Source organism: Apteryx rowi, unplaced genomic scaffold, assembly GCF_003343035.1.
Source record: "Apteryx rowi isolate R43461 unplaced genomic scaffold, aptRow1 scaffold_170, whole genome shotgun sequence".
NCBI lineage: Eukaryota > Metazoa > Chordata > Aves > Apterygiformes > Apterygidae > Apteryx > Apteryx rowi.
In genome coordinates, this window is record NW_020447975.1 from 1332199 (window position 1) to 1346786 (window position 14588).

At 50.4% G+C, this 14588-nt stretch overlaps 1 protein-coding gene across 3 annotated transcripts in view; it reads left to right on the forward strand.

The window, feature by feature from the left end:
- FRMD5 (FERM domain containing 5) overlaps window positions 1-14588 on the forward strand; it is a 39169-nt gene that overhangs the window by 3706 nt on the left and 20875 nt on the right. For all 3 annotated transcript variants that reach the window (XM_026060739.1, XM_026060740.1, XM_026060738.1), the window contains exons 2-4: window positions 5284-5381; window positions 9631-9754; window positions 11242-11329. In XM_026060739.1, coding sequence (XP_025916524.1) covers window positions 5284-5381; window positions 9631-9754; window positions 11242-11329 — 310 coding nt within the window. The remainder of the gene's footprint in view (window positions 1-5283; window positions 5382-9630; window positions 9755-11241; window positions 11330-14588) is intronic.

Here is a 14588-nt window from a genome sequence, read left to right on the forward strand (position 1 = left end):
TGTACCTTCAAACAGCTATAATGCCCCCCTATTCTTTGTCCGTTGTATTGTGGAGAAAACTTGTTTCTTCTCTCAAGCTTCTAAGAACTTACTGTGAAAAGTAGAGTGAAACAAAATGCTCAATAGGAGGCTGGCAATGTCCCTTCAATGTTAAAACATCTGCTGCGCCCAGGGGAGCCCGGCCCAGTTCCCGACGGCAGCAGCTTCTGGCTTAGGGCAGCACCTGGCTGCACTGGGAACCTTTTGCCATCCGTGAGCTCTGCAGCTGTAAGCTTGGGCGCATCCAATGCGTCTGTAAGGCAGTAGCTGCTCACAGTGTCCTGGCGCCCTGCTGGGGGGACCACGAAGYGCAAGGATGGAGAAGGCTCTGGCAGCCTGATTGAAAAGCTTTTGCAGCATCCGTTGCTTAGGTCTGTTAGGCTAAGTTTCACCGTGGTAATAATTTTAAGACTATTTGGCTGCTTTCTGCTGGCCACGATGCCTAATGTGCATATCCTGTCTGCTGACGTGCCAGGGTCGATGTGGCAGGCAGGGCAGGAAGCAAAGGATGTCCTTAATCAGCAAAGGCTTCAAAACAGACCTTGCATGATTTATGCCTTAGAAACTCCATTTGCTCGTTCCTGGAGTGTGGCCATTTGTAGACCTCTAAGAAACTTATCAAATCAGTTCAAAGGATCCAAAACTATTTGGGGGCAAAGAATTGCTGGCTGTTGTCCATTTGGAGCTGGATCACCATGGCCCAGGAGCTGGGCGATTCTCATAACAAGCCATCTAGGAGTCAAGTATTTCACTCTCCTGTCTGTTTTTATTAATTTACAGGTTTATTTAGTTAAAGTCAAGGCTAGTAAGATGATCCAGAGAAACAACATGTGAAGCAATGAAAATAGATTGTTTTTTTCTCTGATTATGCCCTGGATCTAGTTTTCCTGTGTTAAAGGACACAAAACTACTGAGGTCGTATCTTCAAAAAAATAGACCTGTAAGTGGTGCAGGCAATGCAGGTGAGCAGGTCTTTGTAAACAAATCAGTTTGGGTGCAAATAAGGATGTGTTAAAAACCATTATTTTTTGTGTGCAGCAGCAATGCTCCCCTCTTCCTTTGCTTTTACCTATGGCATGTGCTGCAGTCAGAGGCGGTACATTGACATTCCTAAGGAAGGAAGCCCTCTGTATTAAAAAAAAAAAAAAAAAAGTAGCAGAAACTTTCTCTTCTGTCTTCAAAGCAGACTATAAGTGTCATTTTGTGCTGTGGACAGTCAGCTACTGCAAATTAAAGGACCACCAACATCATCTTCTGTTGGCCCCGAATAGCCATCAAATGGTGACAAATATCATGTGTTATTCACTCAGACTTGATTAAATTCAACAGCTTGAAGATGTGTAGTTCTAAATCTCTCTAAACATCCAGGCCCCACAAAGTTGAGGTGTTATTTTTCCATTGGCATTTGAAGAATCACAGAACGCATGCTCTGTATGCCATTAAATATTCTAAATGAATAGTTAAGGTCCTTGCTAATCACATCAAGAATTAAGTAAGCTTATAGAAAGAGCTAAATATATTCCAGGATTTCAGTCTTTGGATTTTCAGTCTATTTTTGCAGGCAGCAAATGGGAGAGGATCTTTGGGATTTTGCTGTCTTTTGTACAGTGTATTTAGAATATACCTAGGCTTGGTTTTTTACTTTAGTTTTGCATTAATAAGCTCTCTCTATGTTTTTGTTGGACAGATGAGTTAGAAAACAAAAAGTAGAGAATGGTGAGATGTGTCAAAAAAAAATGTTTTCTGGAGTTTGCCTTCCTTATGATGATGTACAAAACTAATGAGAGCTTCAGTTGGRCTTCACAGAAAGAACAACAACAACAAAAAACCCTCCAAAACTTAGGTTGTTGTTTGGAAGTCTGAGAAAGTAGTACAGGGCCAGCTCTTCCCACGTCTGACTGCCAGGCCTGCGGTAGAGGCAGGTCAGGAGGAAAGCAAGCATTCATGAAGAGTCCTATACTGTTTTGCTAAGCCTACTTAAAAGTATCTCCATGTCCAGAACACAAGTATTTCTGCTGCTACCAGGGCATGCCCTGTAATCAGCTTTCTTGGGTATGATTGATCTGTTTTTTTGTACAGGCACCTTTTGGGAGACTCACAAAAATGTCCTGGAATAGATTTCACATGGCTACATCTTCTCGTTTTTCTTAAAGACTATTTAGTTTGCAGATTTTATGTTAACTCCTAGCAACTGCAACACTGTGCAGTCATTAGGCCTTAATTTAAATGTGAAATGGCCAAAGACATCTCCTCTGAATAATGACAGCTATTACGTGAGCATTAAACTATGCATACAATATGTTAATTGTATTTCTTTTCTTTAATCAGAGATTAGCAAACATCTGCAGTTGTCAAGTACAATAAGGAAAATTGAAATGCAGTTCACAGATTTACACTTGTGGAGAATGGAAACTTGACCAATTAAGAGCTTCAAAGACAGATCCCTTGCAAAAACAGCAGTACAAAAGAGGCAGTATCACTCTGCATTGAGTCTAGAGCCAGGTGGACTCTAGATTATTACCGAGATAAAATAGTTATATGTCTGTATGAGAGCTTTGCCTTGTGTGGGCATGTAAATCTGTTGTTCCTTCTGCCAGTGGTCCAAGGAGATCTGCTCTGCAGAGACAATTTAACAAAACTTAGGTTTCAAGGGAAGAAAAGCCATTCCTAGGCTCATAACAGGGTGCTCATCGAGAGTGAATTCACTTTGCTAGCGTTACAGGTCCCCCTGCAGTGGGGAAATGGAAGAACACGGAAAGAAGGAAAGAAAGGGAAAGGAGGAGGAAAAACGTCTGAGTCTAGGCAAATTAAGAGATTGAGGAATTCTGCCTGAAGAGAAAGAGTGGCAGCAGGAATTCCTGAGCTGTGACACTGGGAATTTTGAAGCTCGGAATATTTTGCATCATTTTCCTTCATGAACTTTCAAAAGGAAGCCTCGTCACACGGCCCAGGCTGTCCTTGAAAACTCCCCTTTCAAGGTGGATATTTTCAAGGTATAAGCAACCTACAACACATCCAAAAATTATTTGCAAAAACTGCAGAAGTCTAAGCCCCGCAAGGTTTTTAAAGCTTGTTCTAGCTGTTCCCTTTTATTGGTAAATATTTTATCTGTGTGTGTGTGTGTGTGTGTGTGTGTGTGTGTGTGTGTGTTGTTTTTTTTTCCTCATCACTGTTTTAAAGGGAAAAAATGCCTACTGAAAAGAGGCTTGAGGTGGTAGGATGCTTGAAAGGGGAAAGGCTTCCTCCGCAGTGGGTTATCTGCAGTAGCGTGCTGCAGCGGCTGTGCCACGTTGAACCGGACGGCGGTTGTGACCCAGGGAGCTGCTGAGCATCGTTAGCATCAGTACTCAGCCTGCTCCGTCCCAGGGCCTGCTGCGTCAGCCCAGCCGGGGAGCGCGGAGCCGCTCCGGGGCTGCTTGGGCTCCTTCGCCTCTCACTGTGTAGTTTTGAAAATCATCTCTTTGTAGCAAAGGTGTTTTACTGAATCAGGATGTTAGCAATTTTTGCTGGCAGAACTTTTCCCCCCCCCCATCAAGTGCTGGATGCACGCTTGTGTAACCACAGCTTGGTCTGCAGCAGCAGGTTTTATTGTCTACGTTTTGGTCAAATATGAGAGCGCCCCTTGTTTTTCCTTCTCCCAGAGCACTGGGCAGCAGCAGCAGCAGCAGCAGCAGCAGCAGGTTTGAACTTTTATCAAGTTTCCCTGCCAGACCCATTTGTCTTCATCAGTTCCTGTGGACCGAGGGCTGCCACTGCTGTGTATTATTTTCTTTTACGTTAGCTGCTAACATTTAGAAAACCTCAACCACTGAAAGTCCTGGCTGCTAACTCATTCTGGATTKCCAGTCCTCCAGAGGTGATTAAATRGGTAGTTAGAAATAGAGGACTGTTCTCCTCTTCATGAATAAGGGATTAGCTCATCTTTATTATTGCAAAGCAAATTTCTGCTCCTTTTGTTCCCTGCATTTGCTGTATAAAAGTGGTGCCCTGCGCTGGCTGCCCAGGGCACTGGAGTCAGTGGTCTGTACAGCACCGGGCGAGACCCAAATCCAGTGTGGGCTGGCCCCCCTCGCAGGCGCAGCGGGCTCTGCCGCTGCCGTCAGAGCTGCGCCCGCCACCGCGGCTGGAGCTTGGGCTGCAAATTCACTTTCCTCCTGTGCCAGGAGACAGGCAGAGTAGTCTTTAATGGCTGGATTTATCTTTAATATATTTTATCTGTGAAAATTAGTGGGTTTTGTCATCATAAAAAAGGACTTGAGAAATCAAGCATGACTGAGATATTGCAGAGAGCAAATCTGAGCATTTAAACATATTTCTAAGCGCTGCAATTTCCATTTTGCTGCTTAACTGTATGACTTACATTTTTATCAGGTTTTCCCAAATGCATTGCCACATGACTTGGCCCAGACTGTTACTTAGGTTTAAATTTATTCAAATATATAATTTTTCCAGCATATTTTGTTTATCTTTTCACTGGGTATGGAGATAGAGATAGCAAGTGCAAGAGGCAACTTGCTTCTAAAGGATGCTGATTTATTATTAATTATCAGCGAACACTGAGGAGATAAGCGGATGCTTACACAGAGACCTGGAAATATGCAGAAAGTTGGGGAAAAAGAATATCTTTTTATATGAAAGCCTGACCTGCAAGGCAAGAATGCAAGAGGGGTGTTGCTTGTCTCGGCTGCAGACGTGCCCTGAGCCCTCGCTGGCAGCCCCGGCCCCGATCCCACCGCAAACGGGGCAAGATGCCGTGGGCGCCCCGGGGCAGGGCAGGAGACTACCAGCACCTCCTTGTTGATGAGATTTCTCTTTTCTGTTTTTCCCCTGGTGGAAACGCTCGCCTAGAGTACTTCTGTGTAAAAGGGAGCTCGTAATCTCTCTGCAGATTTGCTCTGCTTTTAATGGCTACGCCAGTGCGAAAGCAGGTTGGTGACAGAGGAGCGGTGAGCCAGCTCTGCATCAGGCCTCCGAGGTCAGGGGCTGGCCTCGGAAATGCACGCTGTGCCCCTGCAGGCTCGACCGGGGGTGAAACACCTAAATCCGAGGCCGAGAACTGACCTGCAGCGGGGAGCTGCCTCGTAATTAGCACTTGTTAAGTCCTAGCAAATGTAGTATCTTGTAAATGGACTGCTTGGAGAGAAATGTTAGTGCACGTGTCTTGTGCAGATATTCCACGTCTAAATTGCCTGTTTAGGTAATTTAAACTTTRCTTAATGAATGGAATATCTCTTTTATCCTCAGGTATTTAGTCTTCCTGCAGATCAAAAGAGACCTCTATCATGGCCGTCTTCTCTGCAAGACTTCGGATGCTGCTTTGTTAGCCGCCTATATCCTTCAAGGTAATGCTTTTTGACAAGATAAATTTGCTTTTCATGCTAAGTACTGATTACATTATTTCACTTACAACAGAACACTGCACTTACTTAGAATACAAATGTCATCTAGCCAGTGCAGGGCTCATGCTTCAAGATTGTACTTGTGTCGTACTGTGCTGGTCTAAAAGAGAATTAGAATTGATATTGTGATCTAAATTGCACCAGAAGCAACCACTCTGCCATCTGTTCTCTCAGAGTTATTCTACCTGGATTCAGGTCAGCAGCATCTCAGTAAAAGGCCCCTTGGCTAATCTAGTGCATGTTTTCTAATTTTGTGCTTGTCCGGTGGCTTTCATCCAAGGATCACAAAGCACCTCACAAAAGTACATCACCTCACTGAAGCAGGTACTATGCATTCGGTGGGGCACCTCATGACTGGGGGGAAGATGACTCAGGACTTCCAGGTCATTTGCTATAACCACAAATACCCTCATTTACCAGCTGTACAATGTTGGTATAGTCAGAAAGCTAAAATATTCAGCATTTCCAGTGGGCAGACTGCAAAGGAATTCAGTACAATTCAGAGAAACCTCCCTAGATCTAGACTATTTGTCACAGAGAAAATACTCTCCCAACCTGAGAAATACGACGGGAATCCAGTTTGCCCTGTCCAGCCCACCCACTTGCATGACTGCAGCTGCAGTTACAGTGAACAGCTCTCTCAGTACCCTCACTTGAAGCCAGCTGGTCAAAAGCAGCTGCCTTCCTGGGACCTGTGCCATCAGCTGCAGCTGCAAACTCAGGTGCAGTGTGGATTTATAGTGCTTTGGGCTATTTCAGGGTAACCTATCATGTGCATGCTCTGATCCTGTGCTGGATGCTCTACTGCTTTAAGGCCAAACAGACACACAAAAGGAGACCTATGACAAAGCACTTTTATTTTCTGGGACTGTACAAGGCCTACGGTAATTCTGGCAAGCCCCAGCAGTTTGCAGTTATAAAGAGGGATCCRGAGTTAAGTGCAGTTTTGCTGACTTCTAGAGCGGATGAACACATCCTTGTATAAGCTCATTTCTTGCTGCTGAGTGCCTTAGGAAAGAAAGTGCTTTTGTCAGCAAGTCTGTACAGGCGCTGGTTGAGTTCCGAACAGGAGATGGGAAAAATTCTGAAAACCATCTGCGTGGTCTGCTGTCCCTCCTATTTCTGCTGCCAAAGTGACTCTGACTGCTTTTGCCTCGGCTGTCCGATCCATGCCGCAGAGAGCACAGAGGTGGCCAGTGTCTGCTTGGTACGCTGAAACATCCGTAGCACTGAGCGTGGGGGTTTCAGGCTTTTTGGAAAAGCTAAGTGCCACTGGCATGGCAAAGAAGCCCGTTGAACGTCGTTAGCGTTGCAATATCAGGCGTTCAGAGGCTGGGAACTTGCTGCATTAGTGCCATGTGTGCGGCCAGGTATCCATCAGGGGCTGACAGCGCCCGGCGCCCCCCCACCGTGGAAATGCCCCGGTCGTTCCCGTCTGGAGCACGGGCTGCGGAGACACCTCGGGCTTCACACCAGGGCAAACATGGCACAGTGCCGGGTGATGGAGGAGACCCAGCCAGATCCAGGCTGCTGCCTGGAGACCCGCCTCGGGGTCTGGTCCCGTATTGCCCCAGCTCCCGCGGCCGGGGGCTTCTYGGCTGGGACATGGCGCTGGTCTGAGCCTCCTCCAGGTGCTCGCCGTGGGCCCGTGTGCCACCCTGGCACCACAGCAGCGGCATGGGGGCAATTTAAAGGTGGCAGGACACATGCTGAGCTATAGCTGCCAAGCCAYGCCGGTCCCTTGGCCCATCAGGTCTTTGCACAGCGTTCCCCAGTGCTCCCAGTTGAAGAATCACAGCGCTGGGGGCCAATGGAGCTGGTGGCTCTGGCTGTGCTGGCTGCAGAGGTGGCCGTGCCACTGGGCCCCTGCCTGGCCTCGGTCGCACAGACTTCCTAACTCGTGAGCACTGGACTTCACGCTTTACTCATACTCCTTTCGGAGGTCCCCTGATATGTGTAGTCATAATCCTGGGATGAGTTAGGTAGTTGCACCTGAGGAATCAAAAAAGATGAGTTTCAGTTCTCCAAAGCATTTTTGAGTTATTTCATAGCACCAGCTTATTTCCCCTCTTTTAGTGTTTTAAGCAGGAGGCATAAAAATTAATGTAAAACGTCTACATTTCACTCTGGACCTGAGGCTGGAGGGAATTAAATCAGAGCAAGGTCCTTTCATTCCCAGCGGTGAGACACTGCAGCTTCAGTATTACTGTAAATCACGGAAGGAGATATGCGGCTAAAGAGCATGCTACTCCAACGTGAAATACAGCCTTCTTCAGCTGGAAGAGGGCCATTCTTTTTCCCCCGTCTTCTTTTTTCTCTCCCCTTTTACCACAGCTTGAGTCAAATTCAGATGTAATTACTGGCTGGGTCCCAGAGGGCAGTGGAAGGAGAGAGGAGGAGCTGCCTGCTCACCTTCAGCCCGCTTCAAGGAAAAATCAATTTTGCCTGGGGTTTTTGTCGGCTTTGCTGGGCGCCTTGCCCTGCGCGCGCGAGCTGGTTGGTGACCGTGGACTGGGATGCGGCGGGCGCTTCGCCTGCCCTCGCTGCGGCGGCTGGGGTTTTCTTTCCTCTCAAAGTAAGCGACAAGGGCAGTTTGTTGGAGGCTCGTGGTCCAGCCGGGGCCGCTCTGAGAGGCACCGACCTCCTGTCACCTGCTGAACGTAAGCCATCTGCCAAGGGTCGAAACAGGTTTTCCGTGAGCAGGGATCAAGCCCTGTATGGAAATCCTGCCACCAGCCCTGCTCCCCGCGAGCCCTCTGAACCGCTTTTCCCACGCGGTGGGGACTGCGATTATGAACCTTATCATTACGATCATCCAGTCAACATTTCCTCCTGGTAGCTAAAAAGCCAAAGGACCTTTTCTCAATGTCAGTTTAGAGGTTTCCAACTAATTAAATTTTTTCCAGGCACAATTACATCCACTGGGTGAGCAGAATTCATTTGCTGCTTTGTTTCTAAACAAGCCAGGCTAGTTTTGCGCTTCTGGGTTTGGAAGAAGATGAGTTTGACTGAGCAAGGTGCCTCTTGCATTTTTTTCTAGGCATTGGTGGCTACAGATAGTGTTCCCTGAGTGCCCTGGACTCCTGGGGTGACATTAGTATAGTTTTTGTAGCATTAATCACTGCTTTATTTCACGTAATGTTAAAAAACAGCAGAAGCTGTGCGAGTCCAGGGGCAAGTTCGAGAGCCGTTTCCTTTCCTGCAGGCCGTCTCGTGGCTGTGCTGCAGGAGGTGCAGGAATGCAATTTTTATTTTGGCAATATTTTTGTTACAGCTGGTGAAAGATCCCAAGTTTTGCAATCATGCAGAGTCAGTCCCTGTATTTTTCTCAACAGCAGGCTGAACACAGTATATCTGCACTAACACTGCAGAAAAAACTTCTCGGTAAATGCTCTCCCGCTGAACCCATGCCTCTTTAGCTGCTGGTTTTGAGCACTTTTCTACTGCAGAGGGGGTTTCGGGGGCCACGATGGAGCAAGCTGAGCTCTGCGGTGCGCCCGTGGGAGCAGGACCTCGTGCCGCTGTCCCACTGCCTGGCCACTCGGCAGCGCTCGCGCAGAGTAGCCGTGGCGAGCTGCTCTCGAGCTTGCTGTGGGGCCGGAACAGCTCATGGGAAATATTTGGCAAATAATTTGAGGAATTAATAAGTTTGGGATGGTGACCATCTGCTCGCGGGTGATTCCCAAGCAAGCAGTGAAATTAATTGGGCGCAGTTAATGCCTTACAAATGATTCGTCCTGATGTTAAGCCCAGACGCAGGCGGCGCGGGTTTTCCCAGGCTGCCTCGCCTTGGCCCCGTGCTCCGGCGGAGGTTGGACCCTGTTCCTGTGCCCACCCGCGCTGAGCTCTGCTGCCGGCCTGGCTTCCCGCGCTGCCGGGGTTCCTGGGGTGCCCCCAGGCGACTGGCAGGATGGGGAGATGCTCTTCCCTCCCCGCTCCCACGGGCGCCGCAGTCGCCTTCTCCTGCCTTTGGAGCTGCTGCGGGCACCGGGAGCGGGGTGCCCGGCCCCGGCATCCCGGCTGCTTCCCCGTGTCCCACGTCTCAACCCCCAGCTGGTCTCTGAGGAGCCACTGCAGGGCAGAACAGCAAACTCCCTGCTCCCGTTTATCAAAAACTGCATCTCAGCAAACGAGCGTGTTCGCAGTGATAGAAGTGGTTGCTTTGTTATTCGTCTGTTCTTTCTTTTACCAGCGGAGATTGGGGACTATGACCCGGGCAAGCATCCAGAAGGCTACAGCTCCAAGTTCCAGTTTTTCCCTAAGCATTCGGAAAAGCTGGAAAGGAAAATTGCAGAGATTCACAAAACAGAACTGAGGTAAAGTCAGCACTGCAGCATAACCTGGAGTGTTGTTTCAAGGGGATAGAAGCGCTGACTGATATTAGGGTTATTGATGTGGTGTTCGTGTTCCTATTTCGGGTTTTCAGTCAGGCTGCGGGATGAGTACTTTCATAGCTTTTGTATGCAAGATAAAGCTGAAAGTCAGAAGTTCTCTTGGTAGCATTGTTCACATGTAATAAGAAAGATAGTCTTTAAAGAATGCCTTTAAAAAGGCAGATCGTTTTGTTGTACCCAGTTAGAGGCATTGCAACAAATCACCGATAAAGCGAGTAGTAAACAGCATATCCTGTCAGTCCGCTGGTCACTGAAAGAGCGATGTAATCGAACTGCCAAGGAAAGGTACGGAAAGCGCACATAAATAAAAAAGACATGCGGGCAGTCAGACAGCAGCGAGCCTCCCCCGCGCCCGCTCACCCCCCCCTCGCCCCTCTGCTGCCCTCGGGGGCTGGCGCGGGGCAGGCGCCGAAGGCAGCGCCCAGCGCCGTCTCCGAGGCTCCTGGGGAGGGTGGTTGTCCAACACCGCTTCTAATTTCTCCTCACTCCCAACCTTYTGAGGGGGGCTGTGGGGCTTGTTCTCGCTGGAGTCTCCCTTTCCCCCCCCTTCTCAGGCTGTTTAGTTCAGTTGGGTCCAGCCCTTGACCGGGATCTCCAGTTTTCTCCAACAGGACAYGGACAATAACCAAAATCCACCCTTGATAAATGTACTCTTAGGATCCTCCCCTTGATTCCTTCACGTTCTGTTGGGGGATGGCAGGTGTGCTCTAAGCGAGATACCGTCGGGATATGGCRATGTTCCCACCGTGCTGGCTGCGTCGGTCTTAGGCTGCGCGCCAGGCCGGGCTACYGCTCCCCAAACCCATCCGTAACGGAGAGCGCGAGCCAGGCAAGGAGAGCTGCCGGTGTGCCYGCGGGAAGGGCTGGACGGGGCATCCCGAGAGGCCGAGGCGTGAGACTGAGCTGCGGTGTCTTGGCAGCAGTCCTGCCCTGGCCAAGGCCGGGCTGTAATTTGCTGCTCCTGGTCCTGGCAGGTGGCCCGTCTCCTTGTGCTTTCGCTCCGCAGAAACCCAGCAGACCCCGCTGTTACGTGACGTGGTTGTGCTGCCTCCTTCCTATAAAATTCCCCTCTCCTCCCTAGCTGAAAAAATGTTGGTAGATGCCTGTGCTGCATGTATTTAATTCGGCCCTAAATTTTGCAGATGCTCCTTGATTCTGGTCCTTTCTAGTGCTGCTAGCTTGGCATATCTCCTGCTAAATCAAGCCGGCAGGAAAGAAAAAAGGATGGGCTTTCAGTGCTTGTTTCCTGCTTCATATTGATTGTGCTAACTAATGTAACTGAAATATGGCATGACCGATGCCTCTTGTCGTTAATGGAAACCGTGAAGCTAATGAGTGACTTTCACATTCGTGTCTTTCGTGCAATACTTTCTTTCTTTTTTATTTTTTTCTTCTTTTCCCTCTGCTAGTGGTCAGACACCAGCTACTTCGGAGTTAAATTTTCTACGGAAAGCCCAGACTCTGGAGACCTATGGAGTTGACCCACACCCTTGCAAGGTAAAACTGTTTTCAGAAAGCTATTTTTTTTGTTAGATTTTTCACTCTAGCCGGCAGCAAGTTGCAAAGGTACCATTGATTGGTTCCAAGTGCAGCAATTTATCATCTGCCAGCAGATTTTGGCACTGACAGAGCTGTACTATGTGGCATGTGCTGAGTGCAGCTCTGTGGATGCTGCCCTCTCCAACAGAGCCAGCRGTTCTTTGTCTAGACTTAAATAGCTTAAAACGCAAATATGTGCATTGAGGGAAGCAAGGAGATAACTACTCTGAAATTCATCCATAAGAGTATTTAAGGAAGCTATAGGAAAGTGTTTTCGTATGCAGACAACTGTAAAAGACAGTAGCCAATCATCTTTTGCAAAAGCATGTAATTTTGAGGCAATAACAAGGTCAGTAATGTGTCTGAGAAACCAACAACTATTAATCTCCAGAGACAGTCTAACTGTATATTCTTTCCCAGCCAGTAATCTAGTTTTCTGTTTGAAATGCTCTTTATTGACTGCATATGTCATTGCATTTGGCTCTGTGTGGTCCCTTATAATCCCGTCGCATGCAGATGGATGTGGGATGCAAAGCAGACAGAGAATTTTACTATAAAGGAAGCGTCTACTCTGTGGTCATCCAGGGTTTTTAAGTGAATTATGCAGCATAAATACACAGTCACAGTAAATACATCTGGCCGGAGGAGACCTGTCCCATTTCCTGGCGTTCTGTGATTTATGAAGTGGTTGCCTTTACTGCCCCGAAAAGCCAGGGCGGAGGCGGAAGGGCTGCAATACCTTGCCAGCTCAGTTTTCCTGGGTTGCCTGTCGGCCCGGGCCGTGCTGACCTAGGAGCGGTGCCGAGCCTGCGATCGCGACGGGGGCAGGCTGCTCTGCCTCGGCTCCCCACCAGCGACACGAGGATAACGGCACTTCCCGCCCCACGCGCGGGGAAGGGAGAGGGCAGGGAGCCGTGCTGGCCGTGCCGAGGGGCKCTGTGCCCTGCCGTGCCCCCGTGCCTGGGGGACACGCTCCGGCTGCTCCCCCAAGCCCTTGCTCCGCGGGGGCCCCCTGCTCCTGCGCTCCTGCTCCACCCCGCTGGCCAGGAGCCCCCTTGCCCCACGAGCGGTGTCCCTCTGCTCCTTGCTGCCCCGCGTCCTGCTCGTCTGGCCCTCGCCGCCGCCCGCCCCACGCTATTCTTGCCCCGATCCCTCTTCAACACCTCTGCCTCCCGTGCCCACCGCTGCTTCCAGCCCCCTCCATCCCGCTCGTGTCTGCTACCGACCCCTCTCCCTGCTCCGGCTGCTCTTCCCGGATGCTCCTGCCCCGCTGGCCCCTCTCTGGCCCCCCAGACCCGCCGATCTCTGCTGCGGCACCCCGAAGTGCAGGTCTCCACCTTGCACCACGACTCCCRAAGGAAGCTGTCTCCTGCCAGCTTGCCGGCCTCTGCAAGCCCGGCTGGCCCTTTGCACTCCGGCCACCCCTGGAAGCTGCTCACAGCTGGCTGGCGGCACACGGCCAGGCTGCAGCGGCTGCCTGGCRTCTAGCTGTGCGTTTGAGCCATCCACTTCCACCCCCGGCTCATAAAAGAGGTTAAGGGGTGGTCTTCGGACTTGGCCATCCCTCAATGCTGTAGCCTGCTCCCTGGCCTCCAGAGGGGAGAAACCCTGGAGGCAAAGCCGAGCTCGGCACTCGCCCGGCCCCGGAGCAGCGCTGCCTCCTCTTGCACAGAGGAACAGGCGCCGGCAGCACGTCGGCTCACCAGCATTTTAAATACCAATAGGCCAGCTCGGAGCAGACTTTCCCTACCCGGCGTGCAAAATCTGACAAGCTGCCTGACGCCTTGTTGATCTCAGAGCTCCCGTGTTTGCTGCCGGTGAGGGAAGGGCAGCAGCCTTAGCGGCCGTGAGAGCAGGAATGAATTTATTCGATCCTCTCTGTGGTATACAAGGGCAAGCAGACTTCATACCCGCTGGGGGGCCGAGGGAGCTGGGTCAAACAGGAGCAAAATCAAAATCCTGCAAGAAGCCGGCAAACAGCTCTGCCACTCACTCTGCAGCCCCCGGCTCGCTTGCTCCTTGGCAAGGCGTCTTACTGCCTTGCACGCAGATGCCAGCAGAAGGCGGCTGCTTAGCGCTCAGGCTCACAAATACTCAAAAGAGAGTAAAATTCTGCACCCTGCTGCTATTTCAAATTCTGWTTAAGGCCTTGGGTCCATGGCTGTAGTCACGGCAGAGAAAACACTAAAGTCAGCTGTGCTGATASCCTGATGCTGGGTGTGTGACAGTCGCGTAGGGAAAGGGCATTAGGAGAGTTGCTGTTACATTTTCTTATTAGCTRATGAAGTTCACTCAGGGTGCTTTCTATTTTCTGACCAGAACCCACATTAATGTTCCTCTTAAGAGGGATGGAAACAGCAAGGGAGATGCAATATAATAAATAAAGTTCAGCTCTTATCTCGGAGACTTTTACCAGGCCGGGAGGCTCTGGGACGACCTGCTGTAGGAGGCCCAGGGCAGCGATGCAGGTATAATCGCGCGAAGGCCCTGGCCAGCAGCGGGAGCCACCTGTGCCGGCTGGGGGGCTCCGGCCCCGTCGCTCGCTCCGCTGGGCGGACGTGGCCACGTGTTGGGCAGAAATGGGCTGCTGGGAGGAGGAAGCTGCTGCTGGGAGGAAGCTGCAAAGTTGCTTTCCCTTTACAGAGACATCGTGAATTTGGAGACAGAAAGGAGAAGTTACCTCATGGGTTAAAAATTATCTCCTTTTTAGCATGCTGGCTAGACTTGGTTATGCTTGGCTAAGTGTGTTAACAAGAAGTCTTGGACTGAGCACACCTACCTCAGTCCTTTCCACCTACTGCTGATCTCAGCAGGTTTCGCCTTGGTTTTGTCAATGTGTCAACCAACCAGGAAAAACCTAATTGGACCAGCGTGGGGGGGCTCTGAAAGATGCCCAGGGAAGCCTCTTTGCTGAAGTCTTTGCCTCGGGTTTTGAGTTTTCGTTCAGGATTTCATTTCCTGAAGCAGAGTGCCCCTGATGGGGGGAGGGTTGTGTGCTCCTGGGCTGGCGGCGGGCCCTGTGCAGGTGCGCGGGTGGCGGTGCCCCGCGTCCCGGTGCGCCCCACATCCCTGCTGCACCCTGCATCCCTGCTGCACCCTGCGTCCCTGCTGCATCCCTGCTGCACCCCGCATCCCTGCTGCACCCCGCATCTCCGGTGCGCCCCGCATCCCTGCTGCACCCCGCATCCCTGCTGCACCCTGCGTCCCTGCTGCACCC